Source organism: Mytilus edulis, chromosome 5, assembly GCF_963676685.1.
Source record: "Mytilus edulis chromosome 5, xbMytEdul2.2, whole genome shotgun sequence".
In the NCBI taxonomy this organism is placed as follows: Eukaryota; Metazoa; Mollusca; class Bivalvia; order Mytilida; family Mytilidae; genus Mytilus; species Mytilus edulis.
This window is the reverse complement of record NC_092348.1, coordinates 40,108,073-40,133,791: the sequence shown is the minus strand read 5'-3', so window position 1 is coordinate 40,133,791 and position 25,719 is coordinate 40,108,073. Positions and strand designations below refer to the sequence as shown.

The following is a 25,719-nucleotide window of genomic DNA, read 5'->3' as shown; positions in this document are numbered from 1 at the left end:
CATTTGGAAAAAAAAGAATACTATATCAATAAGTATTTGGAAATGTGGAAAAAATTCAAACACTAAAATAAAAATTTCTACAAACCTCATTTAGTGGAATAGTCACCATATGAATACAGTTACTTTATATTTTTTACAGTGATGGTGACGAGAAGAGTATATCTCCTTTATCATTGAGAAGTCATGGCAGACGGTCATCACTATCGGATCCTAATCTGAATGCCACCATAGCAAGTATAGATTCTGTGAGATCAACAACTTCAAGTAAGTAATTAAATATGTAGTTTTTTATTAAATGTAAAGAAAAATATCCGTTATTCAAATACTATGGACATAGAATTTAAAGCTGAGTTTATTTCACAATCACTTCAAATTTAAAATATCTCCCATGTGAATAGTTTGTAGAATGAAATAATGTTGATGTGAAGTGCCAATTTATTAATTTTGTGTAAGTAGCTGGGTTTTTTTTTTATTGCTCTATTTCTGTTTAAGCCAATTTGTTTTTTTATGCTTGCAATGTTTTGATTTTTGTGCTTTCCTGATTTTTTGTTTTTGTTTTTTTGGGGTTGTTTTGGTTTTTTTTTTTTATCAAATTTTGTCAGAAAATCTAATTGTTTTTATAGAGCAGTACAGTTTATAATGATTTTTAATTTTTATTTTCAGAAGGTATGAAAAGATTTGTCAATGATGAGGACGATGAAGGTGAAGTACTTGAATGGAAGAGACTTGGTGAGTTATCACGAAGAAACACACTTTGTCTTCCACATCTTAAGACATCATACCCTGTAGAAACACAGAAGATTCAACTCCGTGTTTTCCCTGACAGACAGCTGCAGCAGAGCCATTTGAGTACCAACAGTCTGAAGAAAAGGAAACAAGAATTGGTGGACGAAGATGATATAAAAACAGAATTTTATGACAGTACTAAGAACAAACAGGTAGACCTTTTTTCATGTCTTTAAAAAAAGAATGTAAACAAGTTAAAACTATCTGAGAAATCTTACATAATATTCATGCACGAAAAAAGATAAATATTCTTACTTCACATTGAGAGCTTCAGCTGTTAACACCTCAAAGCACTGGTCGATTATGTACAATTTCAGACCATCCATCATTGAATTGATGCCCTTGAATTTGTGATGTTATCCAATCAAAATGAATGTTACATATAAAGAATTCTTTATCAGTCAATCACACTTGAATCAATGACTTGTTTTTTTGCAGGCCAAACATGTAAATACAGTTTATCAGAAGCCGGGGCCACCTACACCTGGCAATTCTAACAAGAGGAATTCTAGAGGGACACCAGGAAGAGGTTTACTAAATTCACCACGGTCTCCAATGACTAGTGGTAGGAGACGAACACCAAAACGTACTCCAAAGAAGACTCCTAAAAAGGAGACAAATGAAAATGTTAAGGTAATTATTGTTATTTAAATCTTCAATTATTTGAAGTCAAGTTTCTGTGAGAGTACTTTCTTATATAGCATCTAAGGTTCAAATTACCAATGTCAAGGATTAATGATTTGGGTGAAAGATAGATGCATTTGTAGCTAGCTAGAACCTTCTTTTAACAGACAAAGAAACAAGTTTAATTATTGGAGCAAGGTTTAAAATGGATTCTTTAATCAGGATATGCATGAGGCCTGCAGTTTTAATATAAAAAAAGAGATTTAAGCAAGACAGCATCAAATGAAATTGTACACTATTATAAAAGGAATAGTACATATGTTATTTTTCCTGATCCACAAAATTGCTCACCATAAAAATAAAATTGAGAATGGAAAGGGGGAATGTGTCAAAGAGACAACAACCCGAACACAGAACAGACAACAGCAGAAGGTCACCAATAGGTCTTCAATGAACACTTGTACTTGTAGAAATAAAAAAAATTAGATTTGAATAAAGATTTTTCTGCTTTCAGCCTGCCACAACATTTAGCATAGGATTTACTCCAAAGAACAAACGTTTGACAAGGCAGCATGGTTTTGTGTCGGCTTCTAAAAGTTCAACGAAGGTTAGTAAGTTGATCAACATTTTCGAAAAGAAATCTGTATCAAAAACACCAGACACACCGATGGAACAGAAGTCATCACCAGCAAAAACACCATCTCCGAGAAACAAGAGGCTTTCAATATCCAAATTAGCCAAAGAAAGGAGGCTATCACCAGCAAATACACCATCTCCCAGAAACAAGAGGCTTTCAATATCAAAATTAGCCAAAGACAGGAGGCTTTCAACAACAAAGCTACCTACATCTCCACAATACAAAAAGTCACCAGCTTTTGCCATAAGAAAAAGGAAGTTAGCAACTTCTAAAGTACAAATATCTCCCAAAAACAGGAAGCTGTTGTTATCAGGAAATAGAACTCCAACAAGTCCTGGAAACAGGGAGTCGTTATCTAGAAAAACACCTAGATCTCCAATAAACAAAAAGTTGTTCTCGTTACAAACACCGACAACACCTAGAAACAAGAAGCCACCAACAGGGCTCTTACTCATAACTACACCCTTAAAAAACATGGGCAAACAGCTTACACCTATGAAAAATTTAGCCAAAGTTTTCAATAAGCTGCAAACTACACCAAAAAAGATGACCGCAAAAGTTACTCCCATTGTTACAAAATAGATCCATGTATTTTTTGTATTGTTGAATGTAAAAAAAAAAGGTGCTGATTACTGCTCAGTTTAGAAAGAATTGTTTTATGACCTGTATGAAAATAAAAGTAAATTATAATTCTTTTGGATATTTGATAAACAAAAAAAATCATTAAAAATGTAGACAACAAAAGCAGTTTTTTTTCAAATGATGCAAGATGTAAATTGAATTATAAGAATAAAATTTCTTTTTATTGAAGCTTTTCCCATCACTTTTCGTCCGTCGTCATTAACTTTTACAAAAATCTTCTCCTCTGAAACTACTAAGACAAATTTAACCAGACTTGTCCACAATCACCATTAGGGTATCTAGTTTAAAAAATGTGTCCGATGCCTGCCAACCAAGATGGCCAACATGGCTTAAAATAGTACATAGGGTAAAATGCAATTTTTGGCTAAAATCTCAGCAACCAAAGCATTTAAATCAAATCTGACGAGGATACATTTGTTCGTTAGGTCAAAGTCTATCTGCCCTGGAATTGGTAATTTTTCAGAAAATTTTGCAGCTTTTGGTTATTATCTTGAATACATTATTATAGATAGAGATAAACTGTAAACAGCAATAATGTACAGAAAAGTAAAACCTACAAATAAGTCACCATGATCAAAATGGTCAATTAACTCGTTAAGGAGTTATTGCCCTTTATAATCAATTTTTAACAATTTTCATAAATTTTGTAAATTTTGTAATTTTTTATCCGTGTATGAAATGCACATAGACCAAGGTGAGCGACACAGGTTCTTTAGAGCCTCTAGTTAAGATGTATTTATCTTTCTAAAATATAAAAATAAGATAAGTGTTATTAAATGTTAATCATTTGATTTTGAATAAGTAGTAATCTAGATAAATTGTTCTGCCAAATATGTTTTGTAAATATTGAATTTAAACATCTTGCAATCTAATTAAGTATTTATGCACTCTTTTTTTATAATATAACACAATAAAAATAATTAATAGTAACTATGTTATCCATGTGCTTAAATTACTTAATTGCTAGATATAATTATATATTTTAGTTTTGTGTTTCAAATGCAAATGTATTATTATTTTACGGCCATAATGGCAAAATTTGATGAAAATCACTGCTTTACAATGAATAGATGTGTTCATAGGGAACTATATTATCTGTCCCACTTTTCTTGTCTGTTTTGTTGTTGACTTCAGCTGTCAAGAATGTTAACATGGTAGGCATTAGACTGATATTGTTTTCCTAAACACACTGATTACTGCTTCTCATTTGCTTTGCAGTTTTATTCCAGAAATATATTAACATTGAAATTTTATGTTAAAGTAATTTGAACAGTTTAAAATCATAATATGACTTTTTGAAGAGCCTAATGAGGAGTATACTCATTAACTTGCATGATTTCAGAGATTTTAATGATGCAATATTAGTACACCAAAACATTGTTGAATGGGGATTGTTTCGTTATCACTTGTTCATTCTACTAATGCACATATTATCCTATTGCACAGACAGTTTTTGTTAATTGTTTATGCACTGTTCATTTTTTTTACATAGAAACATGCGTATGCTATAAATTTCCATAATAGACCAATATTGAATCAGATTGGACAATTGAAGTATTCATTTCAAACAGAATAATAAACAAAAACATTTCTGCATTAATAAAATTTCCATGAAAATCACACATTTTTTTCAAATTTTGGAGTACTATATTTCCATATTATTATTAATAGTATTCCTAGTAGAAAAAATATACTAGAACATATGATAGTAAAAGTATTACATAGGGTACTGACCTCAATTTATGGATATACACAAAAACTTTTAAACCACTCCTGTAGTTCAGGAAAAGCAAATGCATATTACATGGATATAAAATAAGAAGACGGGATGTGATTGCCAATAAGCCAACCTTCCACCATAGACCAAATGACACAGAACTTAAGAACTATAGGTCACTGTATGGCCTTCAACAATGACTAAAAACCTTGCACCATAGTCGACTATAAAATGACCGAAAATAAGGAATGCTAATCAATTTGAGTGAGAATTTAGAATGAGAGTATACCTGTACTTGGGAGTTCTCTAACTGAACAAAACAATTTGTGTAATTGTAAATTCCTTGAATATTCTTTACATAGTTTCTATGATAAACTTAATATGTTTTTTTCTCTTTTCAGGGACATAAACCTAGACAGCCCTTAGCCGTTAAGAATTGTTTCCAACAAACTGGTGTGTGATGAAGTTGTATTTTTTATTTATTATACAGCGATTCCAGACTCTCAGGAGGATATGTGAAGCTGTTATTCTTGACCTTAAATGGATATTTTAAATCAATTATTGCTCATAAATATTTTCTAGCTTTTTAACAGAAATATGATTAAATTTGCATGTTCTTCTTTAATGACTTAATTTGCAATTTGTCTTTATAAGTTTATTGAATCAATTAAAAATGAATATAAATTAAATAATTGAAATGTATTATCATGTTAAATAAAATTGTTTAGATCAGAATGGTTGTGAAATGAAGAAATCAGTTGTGACATGTACATAATGGATATATAAATTTTTAAGGTGTAAAACTATAATTTTACTCACACACCAAGTTTAGAGTTGGGACAACTGGCTTTGTCTTGTTTATTTGTATTTTTTGTAAATCTATGCTTTTTATTTATTTTAATGTAGATTCTTTCAATACTCTGAATTCCTTGTATCAATTGCCTGTAATGTAGATTTTTTTAATTTCTGTCAATTTTCTAGAATTGTGGTCTGGGATTTTTTTTTGTTATTATTTAGATATGACATGTTAAAAAAACTGAATTAAATTTTTTTTTTTTCATAATTATCAAAAATTTTGTTCATTGACATGAAACATTTCCTTTAACTATTTAACAGAAAGTTCAAATAAGTTTTGAAAATGGTAGACTTATTTAATATTTACAGGTATTTCTTCTAATTTTAATCAAATAAGATGGATACAGAATTTCATAAATAAAATTGACCAATAATGTATGTGTTGTGTACCAGATGTAAGCTTGTACAAATTATAATTTGTACAGGGTTTTTGTACAAGTTATAAGTTTTTTGACACATACCTCCTTGTATCAGGTGATAAAAGTTTACCTTCTAAAATGTACCAGTTGAATGTCTTAAATTTAAATAAACATCAACCTAACATTTAGTGCTATTCTCTTTGTCCTCAAACTGGAAATGAGAATACCTAAATGGTTTAAATCTACAGTTTATTTTTCACCGTATACCAAAATCATATCCATAAAAAGTCTTTTTGTGTTCTTATAATGTGTTTGCATCAATTCTCAGTATTAGACTGTAACATGTAGTTGTGGAAATTTGACAAAAATATACAAAACAAAAGACTGTGTACTTGCATCATCCATTTGTGTTAAGCTGTTCATAAAACACTGATAACTTGTACAAAAATTTTATAATTATAATTTGTACAACATTACAATTTGTACACAACATATGCATTGCTTTAATTCAATTGTGCACTTATTAACTTAATAATAATAATAATTTGATATTAAATTTCTCCAGTTTCACGTTGACCTTTGTCTCCTCGTTTTTTTTTTTGGTTTTTTTTCCTTTCTTTTGAGTACAACTGTACAAGAAAAATATGCAAAAGCAAATATTTTTGTCTGGGATATATCATCTGAAATTCATATTTTTTTTTTATCTTTGAAGGAAATTGACAGAACTACAATAAATAGAGTAGACTTTTAGTGCCTGATGCTAGTCATATAGTGTATAGTAATGAGTGCTTATAGATGTGAGAGTGTATGGTGTGTACATATATACCTGTGTATGTTACATTTTTATTTTCTTCTTTTTTCTTGCCTAAAAGTTGCTGCCCACATGCAACAAGAAAGTTTTTCAATTGATCTCAGAAATTGTAGTTTCCATTGTTAAGTTCATTCATACTCATTTCATGCAGTGACTTTTGATCCTTTCTTAAAATTATGATTTTTTTTGTAAACAGAAATTTTTATTATGCAATGAAGTGGTTAATATTTATAGAATCGTAAAATAAATTTTTATGTGGTTCAATGGCTTTTCAAGTGCTTTTTTAGTGTTTTATAGGGCATTATTTCCAGATTTTTTTTTATATAGAGAGCCAATATTAAGTCACTGCTTCCATTATAATCATGTAGTAAACTATTGTATATCTAATGTAAAATATGTAAAATAATATCTTCATTGTAAAGCAGTGTATAAATTGTCGTAACCAAGCTAAATAAATCATATGACAGATTATGTGTGTCCATTTTTTATTAAGGGGGTAGACCTTGGTTCAGGGAGATATCTCTTTAAATCAGTCAAGCGTTTGTAAAAGTCAAGTTCATCAATGTATTTTAAGCATTTACCTGAAACAGATTGAAAATAATCTATGTAACCTAGAAGCTTAGAATATGTTTTTGAAAATGGTTGACACAAACGTACTGATGATTTTAAGAGTTATTTCCCTTAACCTAGGTCTACCTCCTTAAAGTCCCAAAAAAATCCAGTTTTTACTATAAGATTTTTAAACATAGAAAATAGAAAGTTACATTTAGTTGGTTCTTGGTGAGTAAATTGAAATTCTCATTCATTTAAAATCAAAAATGAATTAAAAAATAAGTAAAAAATACCCCAAACTACAGAGAGAAAAATATTGGGATATGTCATAACCACTGTGACAGTTTATTGTTTCTTCCTTTTTCCATATATACTACAATATAAAAGTCCTATTCAATTAAACATTTATATTTTTCCCCAATTTGTATGCACTTAAGCTAATATTAAATACACAAAAAGTCATAAGTTGAAGGAAGAGGGACCAAATCATGGCAAGATGGAAAAACAAGTTACAAAAAACTGGATAAAAAGGGTAAGCAGACCCTGCTCCATAAGTTGAGATCAGTTGTGTAAGCTTTTAAATAAATGGAGGAGAATGTTTTGAATGTTTTAAAAAACACTTCAAGCAATATAATGAACAGAGATGTACTTAAGTAAAGCCATACAAATAAATTCTACTTTCAATCTAGTAAATAGTTTTGTCGGGGAATGCAAGACTGATTACAATTGCTATCGTATAGAACAAGGACAAGAAAATAGGTATATGGATTCCTTTCAAGGTCTACATGTCCTTCAGACAGAGTTCACCTGACCTCAACCTAATTTCATTGATCATTGATCAAGGTTAAATTAATATGGTCAAGTCCAGGTTTTAGACAATGTTAACAATATGTCAACTTTATTTGGTCTATGGAATGATTGTAACAATGACATTTCTGTGTCTGGTTTCATGTGACCTTGACCTAGTTTGTAAATGTTATTTTTTTCTGATTTGGTCTATTTGTCAGATACTATAATCAAGGCATCTATATTACGTGTATTTATATATATCTATCTGGGAGGATACATTTGACCTTCACCTCATTTTCATGGTTCATAGTTTTTGTGTTTTGGTCCGTTTCATATGATATACCAAACAAAAAGTCAGCTATAAATATGGTGTATGGAATGATGAATATGTCTGTCTTGCAGGTACTATCTACACTTTGCCTCATTTTTATGGTTTATTCGTCAATGTTAAGTTTCACAATAAAATGAGGTGGGCTTTTCCAGGCAAAATATATGTCCCTATTCCCTATTTCTACCATTTTCTCTGGATGCATGATCAGACAGATAAATTAGCATATAGTATTCTAAGTTATTGAAAATTCATTTATTATATATGGAAAGCACACAGACAAGTCAATACAAAATAGATTCAAATACAACACAGTACACTTAATTGACAAAAGACAATACTGTCAGAGTTGTTTTATAATGGTTGTATATTATCATTATCTCAACTTCATTATGTTTGAAATTTCAACCCATTGTCCTTGACTTCAATTTCATGGTTAAAGATCTGTTTGAAAAATTCACTTGTTTTAAAAAGTTGTGTCTGTTTCACGGATACTACAAGTAATGGGTTAACTATATTCTATGTATAAACTGATTGAATGATGAACAAGTCCGATAGATAGGGTTCATCTGACCTTGGCCTGCTGTTCTAGGTTCATTGGTTTTTGGTCAAGAATTACATTTTGCACAATTCTTATGTGGAAAAGCCTTATCATGGTGTCCGACTTGCACAAAACAGGGTTCATACTCATATCACATCAACATGTTATTGTCCTGATATGCATGTAATATTTGCCACTGGACGTTTACCACAAACCGATCATCATTATCAAATTGAGACTATTTTCACACTCACAGCTAGATATCTTTGTAGTGGATTAATATTTTGCGTGGTGCTTGTTCAATACAACACACAATTAAGAAGGATGTTCATACTGAAAAAATGTTAATATTATGACTCAATCTAATTAAAAACCGATCTCTCATCGCTCCTGTTTCTGATATATGTCGCAAGATTGACTAAATGATGTTAATGGTGATTAAATAAAACTGTTCACCAAAGAATAAAAAAAAAAATGTTCATGTGAATCCCTAAATTTTTAGGAGATATTTTGTTTATAGATTAATCTATTTTCATGGGTACCAATTTTCGTGGATTTAGGAAAAGCTGTATATTCGTGACTATTTAATTTCATGGCTTTGACAAAATCATCATGCATTCCTTTAGAAATTTTAAAATTCCTTGAACATTTAAATTCGTGGTTCCCCTTTCCCACGAAATCCACGAAAATTGGTACCAAATTGGTTCCCAACGAATATTAATGAATCCACAGCGTAATAGGCATAGAAAAGATTGACAATGATGTTAATGTTGATTAAATGAAACTGAACACAAAGAATAAAAAAAGAAAAATGTCCATGTGAATCTCTAAATTATTAAAAGATAGTTTGTATGAGGCCAAATAACAATATATGTGTGGTTCCAGTAACCCTACCGTCCCTACCTTTTCGGCTTAAAAATAGCCTACCCTAAAGATTTTATTGTCATTTTTCATTAAGCACTGTTAAAGTCAGAAGTTGCTACCATAGACTCAATGTAAAAAAAAAACATAAAATAAAAAAAAAACCCTACCTACCTATCCTAACTTTTTTTCAGATGTAACTGGAACCACACATACTTTTTTATTTGGCCTGACCAACATATCAAGATAAAAACCACACTTTTTAAAAATGTTATTAAAAAGATTTATTTGATTTTTTAACAACCTTGGATTTAGTGCTTCACACACAACCGGATGCATTTACAATGTAACACCCTTTTAAACTTTTTCAATTCAAATTAATTTATGTAAGTCTAAAGATGTTGAGATACAGTACGTTGGGTACATTCTGAATTTTTATGCCTATTAATTCTTCCTTTGTAACTGTCATCTGCACTCGGTGTGTAGGTAGGGATATTTTTAACAAAACCATTCAGCATATAAAAGAACGCACTTTTACGCTGATTTTTTTAAGTAGACTATATAAATTTGTTTTCGTACATAAAGTAGGCCGTCAGTTTTCTCGTTTGAATTGTTTTACATTTGTCCTTTTATGGCTGACTATGCGGTATGGGCTTTGTTCATTTATGTGTCATTTGGTCTCTTGTGGAGAGTTGTCTCATTGGCAATCATACCACATCTGCTTAAGCCTTTTTTTTTTATTAAGAGTAACAAAATCTCATATGTGATTAAAGCATGAAGAGCTGCATATGCATATTGAAGAAAAAAACAACGATATATGCATAAAATATGTGAAAAGAAACCCGAAGGAATCTATAAGCACTTTTCATTTTAACTATGAACCTTGTACGATTTTCCAACTTGCAGTTGTTTGTTATTTTTGCTATATCATTACCCCACCTCCTGTCAAATCCATTTTCACCGAATTTACTCAAATTCTCATATTTGGGTTAAGATAGCGTAAAACATTTATCCATAAAATGAATCACAAATTGTCCAAATATACATTCTCAGATTGGGCACGATAATTTGTAGCTGCGTTTCGTGTGTATTTTAGTCTAGACCGACGCAATCTAATTTACTATCGAGTCGACATCTGAAGACCGTCAATGGTCATATAAGAGCTTTAAACACAAATATAGATATATTAAATAAATATTGAACTTGTACAATTGGATTTTTCTAGGTCTGTCTAATTTCATATTGTAGATTTAAAATATATGTTGATCATCGTTTTTACCTGTATAAGAATGATTTTTTGCGGATCGAATTAGTAAACCAAATGATTTACCTTTGTTTCACTTTCAATATTGACATTCTTTTCCTTCAATTAACTTAACACACATAATGCATGCGTCATCCATCTCTTAACATTTACGTTCTTTGAATACGGATTCAATGAGGTCGAATAATTCATCATCAATGTTTCTTAACTTATTTTGACAAAATTAAACCATACTGGCTGCTAAACATGCTAAAATCGAATTATTGTTTCACTATTTTAAAACTTTCATTAATGATCGAACCCCCAGAAAAAGCGTATTTAAGATTTTTTATATATTTCGTAGCTAGTTCCACTTTAGAGCCTGAGGTAGTTAACATTGTAGTAAGGTCTTTTTGGTTTTATATTCCATAATTCAATACATATAACCAAACATATATTGCTATCCATCTTACAGTCCCCATATATAGTCGGTACTAACATGTTTGGCATGTTTAAGGTCATGCCTGTTTAGTACTACATTTAAAATTGTCTTTACACTAAATCCGGTTGGGTTGTATAGATTGATATATTTTGTTTGGGAATACGTGGTTTATCTTTTAGTTGAGATTGGACATTGACCTAGCTTTCGGTTACTGTGAGGTATCTTGGGTCGGCACTCAAAAGTTTTTTTTATTATAATTGTTAACGTTTGTTTTTTCTATAAATTGTTTAACCATTTGTTTTCCAGGTTTTTTTTATAGCTTTTTTAAACGGTATTATGTTTACTTATTGTTGAAATCCCTATAGTGAGTCGGTGACATGTAACTGTGTACATCATTATACTTAAGTCTTTAGTTGATAGTTCAGTGTTTCCTCATCTTCTTATTTTCATACGGACGAACAGAGCGTAAACTATGGTGGCCGGATGCGGCCATTACGCCTTTTCGCGTTTTCTCCTTTCACTTTAGCGCGAAATCGAGAATTCGGGAAATCGGGAAAACGAGAACTTGTTTCTAGAAATCGGGAAATCGATAAATTGAGAAAGTAAGAAACCAAAAGCGCGAAAACGCGAAAACGGGAAATAAATTTCTTGATTTTGTCGCTTGCCGCGCGATTTCGCGATTTCTCGATTTCGCTTCAAAAAAAAAAAAGTTCTCTCTTTCTCGATTTTGCTTTCATGATTTATCGATTTCGCTTTCATAATTTGTCGATTTCACTTTCATTATTTATCGATTTCGTTTTCTCAATTTCGTTTTTTCGCTTCCTAATTTACCGATTTCCTCGATTTCTCGATTTCCCAATTTCCTGATTTCTCGATTTTGCAATTTCGTGTTTGCAAAGTGAGAGGAGAAAAGGAGAAAACGCGAAAAGCTAAAATGGACCCATCCGGCCACCATAATAAACAGTTCAACAATTTTGTTTTTATTTCTACCTTAGGAAACTCTGTTGTACGATTAATTTTGAATTTTGACGTTTAAAATTTCTTAAAATTGAGTATTTCAATGCATGGAATGCGGGGACTGGATCGTAATCCTTTAATGAGGGGGGGGGGGGGGGGGCAAGGGGTCCCAATAACAGCAAAACAGCAAATTGATTTGGCTCTTAACAGATAACAAGGAATTAAAATGGACAAAAACAGATAACAGTAAATGAAATATTAAAATAATTCGGTCTTTGACAAATCAGTACATTTTGTATTTCTTATTACGGATATAATCCTTTGTAATGCATTCCATTTTTTATGACTATGTTTTTAGTATTAATTTATGTGTCTAGAATGTGTTTAAATTACTTCTCAATATATTATAATATTTTCTATACGCTCGTTTACGGAACGTATTATGGTATACTGTTGTCCGTCTGTTGTCAACATGTCGGACATGTAACTCAAAAACACTTTAACCATTTGCATTAAACTTTGGGAAATTGTTTATATCTATTGACGTGAGCTCCCTTTTTGGTTTTGGTTTTTTTTAATAAATTATAGATTTTAAGTTTCTGGGTAATGGGTTTTTATTCAATAAAATTGGTGTTATTTTTCTTCAGTTTTCTGATAATATCTCAAAAATGCTTTTACAAAGCAAGGAATTTTGGTGAATTGTTTATATCTATTAACATGAGGTAACTTTCAATTTTTATAAATTTTAGATTTTACGTTTCCGAGTTATTATTAATTAAAAAGGGGTGATTTTCCAGTTTTCAGACATTAACACAAAAATGTTTTCAGCAGTTCTCATGAAACGTTGGTGTATTGTTTATATATATTGACTGAAGCTCCCTTTGTTGCTAATAAAAAAAGTGACCTAAAAGAGTTTGAATATTCTGACTTTTTCTAGATGACCATTTAATGAGGTGTGTGAATTTTTCTTAATAAAACTATGAGGCAAAGTGGTATATAGGGTAGAAAAATCAAAAGCACCAATTATAAGCATGCAACTTATCAAGTACTTCGAACGAATTTTGACACTCTAAAAGCAATTTATTCCACTATTTTTGAAGGCCTTATTTGAACAATTTTTTATCAGCTGAGGTTTTTGATTGTACCAAGTGTACTAGTAAGTAGAATACATAGTTTAGTAGGGAAACAATGGCTTGAAACGAAATAAATCTTTGTTTGTAATGAGTTATGTGCAGCTTCGGACCCAAGTACATGGTTGGAACTTTCATTGTACAATGCCTTTGGTTCTGCTTTGAACAGAGCTGAGTCTATGTACCATATAATATAAAAGGTTAAGTGGTTGTTAGGACCTAGTCCTTAATTGAGATCCTTGTAAGATATTCCTGGCCATATGTTTTCCTTTTTATCATATTAAGAATTGTTTTAATTTAATATGTTCGTACGGAAAACAAGGAACATTATTCTCATACAAAAAATTAAGATAATTCTAAATACACATTCATAAAAAAAATGGAATTTATTACAAAGGATAATCATAAGATATACTTGAATTGTCCTGGACCTCACTTCTGTGATGTGCATATGTTAATGGAATCCTTCTCTGAATACGGGACAAACATATTAGTAGTGGTAGACCCCAATGGTCAATGATCTTCAATTTATACCAAATATTGACTGTCAAAAAAAATGCTAACATTCCAATTTTCAATAACAGTTAACAGCAAATACATTATCACAATAACAGATAACAAAAAAACTAAAAGCCCAATAACAGCTAACAAAGAATAAGACAATAACAGCTAACAGCAAATATATTTTCAAAATAACAGATAACAAAGAATTAAATTGCCCCATAACAGCATAACAGTTAAACCCCTTGCCCCCCTCTTTAATTGCTAGTGAAAATGGTTTTGTGTAGTTTTTGAGATAAACAACTAAAAACGTTTTGTCTTCCAATTGTGAAAACTAACACATTTTATCTGTCAATTCCAGTTCAGTCAGTCTACTCAAGGATCAGATTCACTATACTTATAAAATTTAAAAAAAATAAACCATAATATTTTTCACTGTTTACTTCAAGTTTTATTTCGGAAATGTTTTATTTGACTCTAAAGTTGTCATGGAAGAAAGAAAGAACAGAAACAAAAAACCAAAACAAACAATAATAACTTTAAATGAACACTAAACCGTGAAAAACGATGTTACCCAATGTTGAAATGCACACTTTATTGTCATAAATGAAAATGGAAGTAGAAAATGTTGAAAAGCTGAACCCAGAAGAAACAGAAGAAAACAATGATCCTAGTTCGAAACTCGTGGAAGACCTTGCTATTGAATACTCACAATATATGAAAATTGATACAGAAGCCGAGGTAATGTGTGTCCAATCAATGTAGGTACACATGAAGTATAACTCTTAACACTTCAAGTCACTTGATCAAAGTTCACCCTTCAATAGTTTTGTTAGAAGTAATAAATATTTACAGCTTTTACATTAATGCTAGCAAGACAAATCTTTGTTTGACTTGCTTGCTTTGCTTGTATCAATGTTTGCTCAAGCATGGCAATTAAGATAGACGGGGCTTCAGCTTGTATATATACATCATACTTAAATTTTCTTGGACGTTATGTTTGAAGTTAAGGACAGTCACACTAAATTTTAAAACATCACAAGATGACAAATATAAAGCGCAATTGTAGAAATGGAAGCCAAAAAATTGTATTTGTTTTTTTCTCGAAGATATGCATTTTTTATCATCCAACTGAAAAGACTGTCGTCAAGTACTTTTAGTAAAACAAAAAAGCTATTCGAACACACCTACTCTGATTTAGTGATTCGAGTGATTCATTACATAGGTATTTCATTTGACCCATATATTTCATCTTTTAGTACTGTGATTTTTTTATGTTATAACGTCAACCTGTAGCTTTGCTATATAAAAATGATAGAATCTGAAGCGAGATGATGTATCAAATATTCTTTCTTTGTACGTTTTCAACACAAAATATTCATCTCAAACACACCCTAATAAAGTAGGTGCACTTGATTTTCTAATAAAAGGGATAAATGAATTAGGGGGGGATGACTTAATTATTTTATTTATTATGTCTATTGTTATTGAATATTGCGCACTTTGGATTAATTTTTGCTTGTAAACCTTCAAACTGATTATTCTTTGTTTATAGAAAAGGCGATAAGTGCTTTCTGTTATGTTTACTTTAGTAAGAAATTTTTTAAAAGTGAATAGAAACAAATAAAATAACAATTTTCTTCTCAAATACGAGTGTTTTATTGTAAAAAAAACAACCATTTGCATAAGTTTTTAATTTATCTATTATATAGTTAAGCAGAACAGCTAGATATCAAGTCGACGACATGGTTATCTATCAAGTTGGATGAAGAAAATACTTCCTTTTTTTTTTTAATTAATACGGACGGAGAACATATCAATCTATAAGTTTACTTATTTTCGTGTCTGTCCTTCCGTTACGGGACTACAGAAAAAAAATCAAAAAATTGGTAACAATTTATCAAAAAGAGAAAATCGAGCAAACCTTCTTATGTTAGGGTGTGTTTGAGATGAATAATTTGTCTAAAAAACGCACAAAGGAAGAACATTTGATACATCATCTCGCTTCAGATTCTATCATTTTTATATAGCAAAGCTACAGGTTGACTTTATAACATAAAAAAATCACATTACTAAAAGATGAAATATATGGGTCAAATGAAATATCTATGTAATGATTCACTAAATCAGAGTAGGTGTGTTCGAATAGTTATTTTGCTTTTCTAAAAGTACTTGACGACTTTCTTTTCAGTTGGATGATGAAAATGCATATCTTCGAGAAAAAACAAATACATTTTTTTGGCTTCCATTTCTACGATTGCGCTTTTATATTTGTCATCCTGTGATGTTTTAAAATTTAGTGTCCTTTACTTCAAACATAACCGTCCAAGAAAATTTAAGTATGATGTATACAAGCTGAAGCCCCGCCTATCTTAATTGCCATGCTTGAGCAAACATTGATACAAGCAAAGCAAGCAAGCCAAACAAAGATTTGTCTTGCTAGCATTAATGTATTAGCTTTAAATGTTTACATATTATCATATGTACAAAGTACAACATTTTGCTACCAAGTTTCCTAATGTCAAAAGATATGAACAAAAGGAGACGGGTGTAGTGTATGAGACAGCATCTCAACTAAATAAGTAATCAAAAGACATTTACAAATCTAAACAAACAGGAATTGGATCATTCAAGCATCAAACTATTCCAGTTCTGCCAACTTTTAAAAATGCAAATGCATAAGATTGGTCAAAATTGTAAAGATCAAAGAGAGAAAAAAAATTGATCAAAGGAAAATGTCGCCAAATAAGCATGAAAATTTGTGAGTTGCTATTCCGGTAGTCCTGCTATTCTGAACTTCAAGTAGATTCAGTTGTTTGTGTTGAATTGGTCCAATTTGATCTGGCAAAAGTTGTTCCAGCCCCATATAATGGATCAGTCTTCAGAACTTTGTTCTTTTACAAATGTGTTACACCGGTGACCTTCTGACTTATAACTGGGTTTGTAATTACATGAGCAACATGACGGTTGCCCCATGTAGAGCAGGATCTGCTTACCCTTCTAGAGCACCTGGGATCACACCCAGTTTTTGTTGGGATTTGTGTTGCTTACTATTTAGTTTTCTATGTTGTTTCTTGTGTACAATTATTTGTCTGTTTGTCTTTTTCTGTTTTAGCCATGGCATTGTCAGTTTATTTTCGATCTATGAGTTTGAATGTCATCCCTCTTTTTTGACCCTAGGTCAATCAGAGTTAACAATTATATGTCATCAAACTATGGGTTTTACAGTGACCTAATTACATATGAGAAAGTGCTCGAAATTCATAGTCATTTATAAAATATTATGAATAACTTATATGTCAGAGACTTATTTATATAGTATTTGATTAAGTGTTTAAGTAGGGATTTGGGCTTGAAAAAATTGTGTAAATTTCATTTAATGAGAGTAATTAATATATATCAATTTGTGTCAGAGACACAATTTTGATCATAACTGCCACTGCTATTATTCATAAAATGTATTCTAATCTTCATTGATGACAAGTCAGATATATATATATATATACATGTGGGTTGATGTTTAGACGAGTTGTATATGTATAATATTGACACCTTGTGTTTGTGGCATAACATCTTGGCCACAAGTTTATCGTTTTCTGTTTAGTATTAAGGTAGATCATAAGTAAATGTTTTTTGAGACAGAATTTTCTTATAATTTGCCAAAATGAAGATTTTACTATGCTTTTTTCAAAAATATAATAAAAAGTATGGGTCACCGTGCTATTTTTCAAGCTATGAGTCGTTGAAAATTGCCTAAATTTGGTAAGCTTGTTCATGAAAATACACATAAGAGTGCATAAAAAAAAATCTATGAGATAGAATTTTAAAATAAATTGTGAGAATATAGGTTTCATAATATGTTTTAAGAAAATAAAAAGAAAAGATGGTATCACCAAACTTGTTTTCTTGCCACAAGTAAAAATAAAAAAATTCCCTATTAGCCCAGTATAAATTTTGTACTAAAAGAGTTATCTCCCCTTAAATGGCTCATTTGAAAAAAATGATTTTAAAAACCAAAAAATTTGATATTTATTAAAATATTTTGAATAATACAATAAATTAACAAGTTTTCTTCATATAAATAAACAGTCCAACCATTAAATTGCAAATCTGTTTCCAAATCTGCTGATTTGGGCAAATAACTAGACCGATTTTGTACTGTGATTGCACAATCCAAGATGGCGGTATACCATGAATCTACCTTAAATTTATATTAAGATCCATTTTGTTACATCTCGTGATCAATTTTATTTGGCGATCGCCAATGGCACTCAGCAGGGTTTAAGAACATCAGTTGTTCGACCTGTTAGTCAAATGCGTTTTGTTTAAATATACTTTTTCACTTTTTTGGTCTTTTGGAAAATGTTGTTTGTGCTGTATTTAGACACTTCTACAACGAAATTTGTTTTACATGCACACGTATAAAAATTGCGGTTTTTATCCAACGCAATCATAGGTTTGAACGTAGTTTTCAATTTAGACTCGTTTATACATGTATATATATATATACAACTCGTCTAAACATCAACCCAACAATGTTAGATCTGTAAATTTGCTTTCGCATGGATAAATCTGTTGTAGAGTTGTCACTGGCTCAGTCGTACTTATATATATATATATACTAGAACACACCCGTGATATCGCGAGTCTGTGACTGAATTCAAGTATATAACTATGCGTAAGCCTTATTTAAGTATTGGTATTGTCATGTTATAAAGTCATGCCGATTATAAGATACACAGTTTTCTCTGCTTTCAAAATCTTTCTGTTTGAACCCGTCGACCTGGAACTTATCAATTATTGGTAATATATTAATTATTTAGAAAACAAAAGGTCCTGGAATGGAGTATTTTTTAAAGCATTGTCCTGTATTAGTTATAAATAAAGTTGAATTCTTTTATTCGCTGTTTCACGTCATGCCCGCTAACAAATTGAAAACTGTACCTATATGCCTTATTTTAAGTCCAGATTCTTAGAATTCGTATTGTTATCTTAGAAAGTCTTATTGATTGAAATACTACAATAGGGAACAATTTGACAATGATTGAATTTAGTAGTGTCAACCCTGTGATTATGACCTGTGTATATAGCAAAATCCTATATACACCGTTTGGTGGTGCGCCTGTCAGATGCGGAACGTTCAGATAAGGTAATAGGTAACAGATGAATATACTATTGGTAACGGTATCAGATTCGACCCGGAACTTGTTAATTATTGGCAATATTAATTATGTGGAAAACAAAAGGGTCTGGAGTGGTGTAATTTTTAATCTTCACCATTGTCCAATATTAGCTATATATAAAGTTGAATTCTTTGATTTGTCGTTTTTACCCAATGAAGGCTGACAAATTGGACCTCGTTATTTTAGTATTATAGATATATATATATATAACCTTTATCCCTTTTAAGTATTTTTCATATATAGGGGATGAATCAACTTTAAATATGGCAAGATTAACTTGGGCACATGCAAAAGAACTGAATATAAACTGAGAGTTATTGTTTTATAATGTCAATAGTTCAAGTTTGTCGAATTTTTTTAATGCAATTATCTTCTTTCAAATCTTGGTGAATATTTATCACATTTAAAATAAACTTATAGTTAAAAATTTAACTTCACGCTATTATGTCGATCAATTGATTGAAAGCAAAATTCACATGATTTTGTAGTGCTTCATTTTTAGGCCAATTAAATTACAGTTTTGACAAAATTCTCAAAGAGTCCGGGTATATAATTAAAATTTCTGTATGCTAGATGACTAGACTCAATCACTGAATTGCAAAAACTTTGATTTATATGTAGAATTGCATTTTAATCAATTTATATTCTCATTTCAGTATGGAAAATTCTTTACGACTGTAGAAGAGATGCTGACAAAGCTAGAAGAATTTGGTCAACTGGTTGAATTGGTAATTATGAATTACACACCAGCTCAAATACCTGTAGTTATCCTGATAAGTGTGGATTCATATATAATATTTCGTTGATAAAAATATTTGTGGAGAGAGGAAACTTGCTTTTTTGAGGATATTTGATTTGATAGTTTTTACTATATGTGCATCCATTCCTGTAGGGAATTTGTAATTCCTTGAACATTTAAAGGAGAAGGTCCAGTAAGACCCCTTTTTGGCCCAAAAATATAGCAGTTTTACAAATATGTTTAAATGTAAACTTCTAGTTATTTATTGGAAAGTAGAATGATTATGCTACACACATATGGGCTGTTTTTGACAATACAATGCACATATATCAGGTACTAGCGTCATCAAGTCATGCTAAATTACTGAAATCTTCACAATTTTAGCATTTTAGTAAAATTTTAGATGGTTTACTTCTTAAATGAAAGTGGCCGCATTTGTGTTCATTCTTAATATTGAAATGTTAGTTGTATTTGATGATAATACATATATAAAGGTTGAGGATGAACACAGATGCGGCCACTTTCATTTTTAACAAAAACCATCTGAAAAGTGACATTTTTTGGTATATTTGATAGATTTTTTATATTTAAGCTTAAAATGGGGGCGTTTTTAATGACTGAATCAGTTAAAATCAGTCACAAAAACTAATTGAATCAACTGAAATAGATACGTGTTCAAAAAGTGTCTCAAATCTTTCGTCAGATAAATCTGAAATTTGAGGCCAAAAACCTGACCTACTCCTTTATGGTTCCCCTGTACCAACAAAATCCTTGAAAATTGATATACAACGAATAATAATTAATCCTAATGGTATCTACTGCTGGTACCATAGAATTATCTTATACTGTAAAGTGATTTGGTCTGCCAAAATAAGAACTTGTGATTCCATGGGACAAAGGAGAAGGGCAAGGAGATACATTAGAGATGTTATGATATCCTAATAGAGAAAATAATTGCCTTCAGAAATTTCCCATTTTAATTTAATCCATTGAGAATCTTGCATTGATTTTCAGGGACTCTTTCTTTCTTATTTTTTTTTTTAATAGAAATGATTTCTAATGTTATTAGTAAATGAAATTTTATTAATCATACATCTAGATGTACAGTTATTGAATTTTAGATATATTAAATTTTATGGATTAAATATGTCTTTACACTAATTGACTGAATACATGGAGGTCATAAACAGATAAGGTGATAGTCCCATCATCATGGTACCATAGGACTAAAAGAATCAAGGAGTAGGACAAGCGTATCAGTCCTCTAAATGCTAACAAGAAGTCACTTCTTTGAAACTTCAAACTTTATGCATTGGGACAGTAAAATAAACTGAGCTCAGTGTTTACAATTACTTTCATGATAAATAAACTTTATAACCATATGTAACTACTTTCTATTTGATTGCAGGTTAGAAGTGACACAGCTATTTGTATGAATGATGCCATGCCATTAATACAAAACAAATGTAATGAAATGCACACTGTTTTTGATAAAATTGACAACTTAGAGGTAATCTTTTTATAGAGCAAGCCATGTCTCAACAAAACTGCTTACAGTTTAAATTAATTTAGTATCATAATTATTTTGATTTGTTAAAAACGAGTTTCAGTAGTATAATTTCTGTAGATACAGTTGCTTCCATTGATAACTATTGTTATGATTTACCAAACATTTTGAAATTTTAATAGATTGCCTTTGAGAAATATATACATGTATAAAAAAAATAATATTTCTATGAAAATAAATGAAAAAGCATACACATTTAGATTTGCCTTGCAATGTCACAAACAAGGGATTTTGTCAATGTCTATAAATATCTCAACAAATTGCTTAATAATCTCTTGTTTTACAGAAATTTGTACTGTTAGTGAAGGATAATGTATCTGTAATGGAAACTGAACTGGTGAAGGCTGAAGATCAGATGGGGTCATTTAGTGGTCTGAAGAAAATGTTATCTTCATTTGTTAGTCCTGTAAGTAGTTCAAAATCAAACGACCTTCTAGTAATAATTGTGTAATGGCTTGACATAGCAATGATATAAGGATTAGGCTGAGAAACACAGCTATCATAGAAATAGCATTATTGAATCTCAATTTTCCATATTGCACAATCATCTTTAAGATAGTGGTTTCATTGATTTGAAACTTTGTACACATGTTAGTTTTGAAGTGAACTCTTTTAAAGGCCATTAGCAACGAGTTAGACAAACAATTATTTAAACAAACATTATCAAATGATGTTTTATTCTAGAAAAATTGCTATCTATATCTATATCAGTCCTTAGAGAGGGTGGTAAAGGGTTATTTTCATGCAACGTGATCGCCGTTTTTTTATTTCAAGTTCAACATGTTTTTACTTTTTTATTTGACATTCAGTCGTGCAAGACGGGTGCCTCGTTCAACGTGTTCTTCCTTTTTAATTTTATGTGCATCGTGATTTTCAAATTCTTATTTTGCGTGCACAGTATTTTTCAAATAAAATTCAAACACTTGGCAGGGATCGTCAAGAAATACTTTTTTAAAAGCCGTTAACCAATTATATCATAAATGTGTATAATAAATCAGGAATATCAAGTAAAACAAAGGTTAATATATACAAGAAGACAGTGACTCAGCCACAAAAGGTTCAAGTAAAAGTATTTATTTTTCGTGCAACGTTCATTACAGAAATTATTTCACGTTCAAAGTGAAATTATGTCTTATTTCACGTTTTTTTCGTGCAAGCACCCCCCTTTACCACCCTCCTTAGAGACCATCTCAATAGATAATTTGATGGTGTCTTGTTGTAAAGACATACATAATGATTATACATGTACATAATAACTTGTCCATACATTGTTAGTTATTTCTTTGGATTGAAGTTTTAGTTTGTTATAAATCAAAATATGAGAATTTGGGTCAAATCAGCAAACATTGCCCCTTTAATATATTTACCAAACTAGGGTATTGAACAAGATTTCATGGTTTTACTGAACACGGAAATAAGATAATACCAGTAGAGCAGCATCTGTCCTATGGATGCCTATTCATGTTTTGACTGATTTTTTGTTGATTTTCAGAAAAAGACGCAGACTAAAGTGACCAAACAAGCAGACTATGAAGTGCCAATCATATTTAAAACCGAAGACTACCTTCAAACTAAACATTCCAAAGACATTAAACAAGAACCAAATAAAGACAGTGAACAAAAGTGAATGATTCCATGGATAATTTATTGATTTGTGCAATATTTTGTATTTATAAAAGCTTTATAACCAATTGAGTTTTACACATTTGCCCACAGAAAATTTCAAAGGATAAAAAATTATGACATGATTTATCATACACCTAGTTTAAAATTGCCAAGTGAAAGTTTATAAAGGGGTTTTAGTCTGACCTCCTATCAGTCCCCCTGAACAATCACTACAAACAATGTGATATGTGATGGTCTAGTTATAACCCCATTGCTTGTATTCATATCTGTTTTTCATTAATTGTTTCGGATTTTCTTATCCCAGGAATAGATTACCTTAACCATATTTGGCACAAATTTTGGGAATTTTGGGTCCTCAAAGCTCTTCAACTTTGTACTTGTTTGGCTTTATAACTATTTTGATCTGAGCGTCACTGATGAGTCTTATGTAGACAAAACGCGTGTCTAGCGTATTAAATTATAATCCTGGTACATTTGATAACTATTGTACATATATCAGATAGATCATCTTTACTAGCCAATGGTTATGTTCTGGCCCACTACTCTGCAACCTTGGCAGATTAAGTCAAATATTCAGGTCCACAGGATAATGATTTCCATTGGTCACAGTTTCAACTGGCTACATTCAATAAAAAGTTGCCTTCAAGATGAACAAATTTGAATGTAGAAAATGTCAATTAACAATTACCGCAGGCAGCTTCTGCAACGAGATTTCCCAACAAAACATAGGAAAATACTAAGTGAATTAAATTCAACTAATTGAAATTCTTGGGTAGGTTTAATTTTCAAATTTTGGTAGGTCAACCTATATTTGCAGTTCCTGCCTTCAAGAAATTTGTAAACATTGGACTAAAGTATTATAACACCTCTACACTGAAGATAGTTCAAGTGCTGCCATTGGTCAAGAATGATGTAGGTGGAGTGGGCCTAACTTTTTTTTTGTTTTGCTTGAAGGTACAGCACTGTATACACAAATGCTATCTTAATTTACCAAGGGTGAAAAGCAGAGGGCTGGCTGGTGAAGATGGTAATTGGTGTTCTTTTTAATTGTTTTACATTGTGTCATGTCAGGGCCTTTTATAGCTGATATGTGGTATGGGTTTAGATCATTGTTTAAGACCATACTTTATTTGATATCTGGTAAATATTTGTCCTGTTTCTAATTTTTATATAAACACAAAGAGTGCACATGCTGTAATGTCTCTCCTGCTGTACTTACGATTGATTCTATGTCGAAAGTCTTAAAAGGTTTTACTACAAGCAATACAGCAACTTAACACCAAATATAGTTGACCTATTGAATACGCCAATTGAAAAACAGACCAAAACACAAAACTAAACATTGACAAATGAACCTGGAAATTGAGGTCAAGGTCATATTTAAAGCCAGACAGACATATGCACCTCACAATCATTCAATACACCAAATACAGCTGACATATTGCTTTAGGTATTTGAAAAACCAACCAAAACACTAAACATTGATCCATAAAAATGAGGTCAAGGTCAGATGATACCTGTCTGACAGACATAAACACCTTATGTTCATTCCATACACCAAATATAGTTGACCTATGGCACTTGAAAAACTGACAAAAACTTAACATTCACAAATGAACCATGAAAATGAGGTCAAGGTCAGATAATAACCGGTCAGACAGACTTTTCCATATAACAATCATTCCATACACCACATATAGACGACCTATTGCTTTTCGTACTTGAAAAAAAGACAATACACAAAAAATTTGTTACTGACGAATGAACCATGAGGTCAAGGTGAGATGACACCTGCCAGACTGATATGATCCCATTACAATCAGTCCATACACCAAATAAAGTTGATCTACTGCATATGGTATTTGAGAAACGACACCAATCACTTAGCTTTAAACTTGAACACTGATCCATGAAATGAGGTCAAGGTTAACTGTTTACTCATAATAATTGAGAAATTCACATTGCAAACAGGTCAATTTTTTCAAGCAGTCACTGAACCATGACAGCCTTAAACTTCGTAACATATGGTATCTCAATACAAGATATGAAGCATCAATGTCTTCTACCTTCAGAAATACACAAGCTTTATACAAACAGTTTAAGCTGCAGCTGGATAGTGATCCTTATGTCTCATTTAGAAGGTGCGACAAAACTGGGTGTTCTTCTTTAGTTTATATTGCATTTAGTATTTACACCCATAAATTCACATTGCTGAGATCTACCAGTGACCATGAAGATAAAGAGCAGCATTCGAAGCATTATTCCTTTGTTATACATTCACTTCTGGTTTAACTTGGTATTCTGAATCATGTTTATCAGCACTTATTTTTAATTGTACAATTTTTTATGTAACTTTGCCTAATCTGATTAAAATGGAAAGTTAAGTCCCTTTTTCAACTGATTTTGTATTTGTTCTTTTGCTGTGTTGTTACGCCACTTTTGGTTAGGGGGAGTGTTGACAGCTCTCAAACATCGCTAACCTCCCACATTCTTTATGTGCCTGTCCTAAGTCATGAGCTTATACATTGTTGTTATCGTGTCTTATCTAAATACATCTAATTTTCAGATAAGGAGATTAATAACTAAATTTAGAATAAGTGATCACTCCCTCTTGATTGAAAAGGGGAGATATTTTAAAATCCCAAGAGAGGAACAACTTTGCCATAAATGTAAAATACTAGAGGATGAGAAACATTTTTTACTCTATTGTGATTATAATAAAACTCTAAGAAATGCTGTTTTTCAACACATATGTACTGAAAATAATAACTTTAATAATTTAACTGAAGAAGAAAAAAAATCATTATTTACTAAATCCATCAACGCCTC

At 31.0% G+C, this 25,719-nt stretch overlaps 2 protein-coding genes across 5 annotated transcripts in view; both read left to right on the top strand.

Moving 5' to 3' along the window:
* LOC139523663 (putative leucine-rich repeat-containing protein DDB_G0290503) overlaps positions 1-6,900 on the top strand; it is a 32,352-nt gene extending 25,452 nt beyond the window's left edge. For 2 of the 4 annotated variants that reach the window (XM_071317852.1, XM_071317849.1), the window contains exons 21-25: positions 140-264; positions 664-938; positions 1,225-1,419; positions 1,925-2,017; positions 4,897-5,079. In XM_071317852.1, the coding sequence (XP_071173953.1) occupies positions 140-264; positions 664-938; positions 1,225-1,419; positions 1,925-2,017; positions 4,897-4,959 (751 nt within the window). In that variant the 3' untranslated portion in view covers positions 4,960-5,079. Of the gene's footprint in view, positions 1-139; positions 265-663; positions 939-1,224; positions 1,420-1,924; positions 2,018-3,823; positions 3,844-4,807 lie in introns of all 4 variants that reach the window. The other 2 variants (XM_071317851.1, XM_071317850.1) reach the window with 2 other exon arrangements.
* A 7,463-nt stretch (positions 6,901-14,363) lies between these two features.
* On the top strand, positions 14,364-22,955 carry LOC139523668 (biogenesis of lysosome-related organelles complex 1 subunit 4-like). The gene is made up of 5 exons (XM_071317863.1): positions 14,364-14,516; positions 19,615-19,686; positions 21,106-21,207; positions 21,551-21,670; positions 22,757-22,955. Exons 1-5 carry the CDS (start codon positions 14,382-14,384, stop codon positions 22,889-22,891), a joined length of 564 nt encoding a protein of 187 aa, XP_071173964.1. The 5' UTR covers positions 14,364-14,381; the 3' UTR covers positions 22,892-22,955.
* Positions 22,956-25,719: the final 2,764 nt, after the last annotated feature.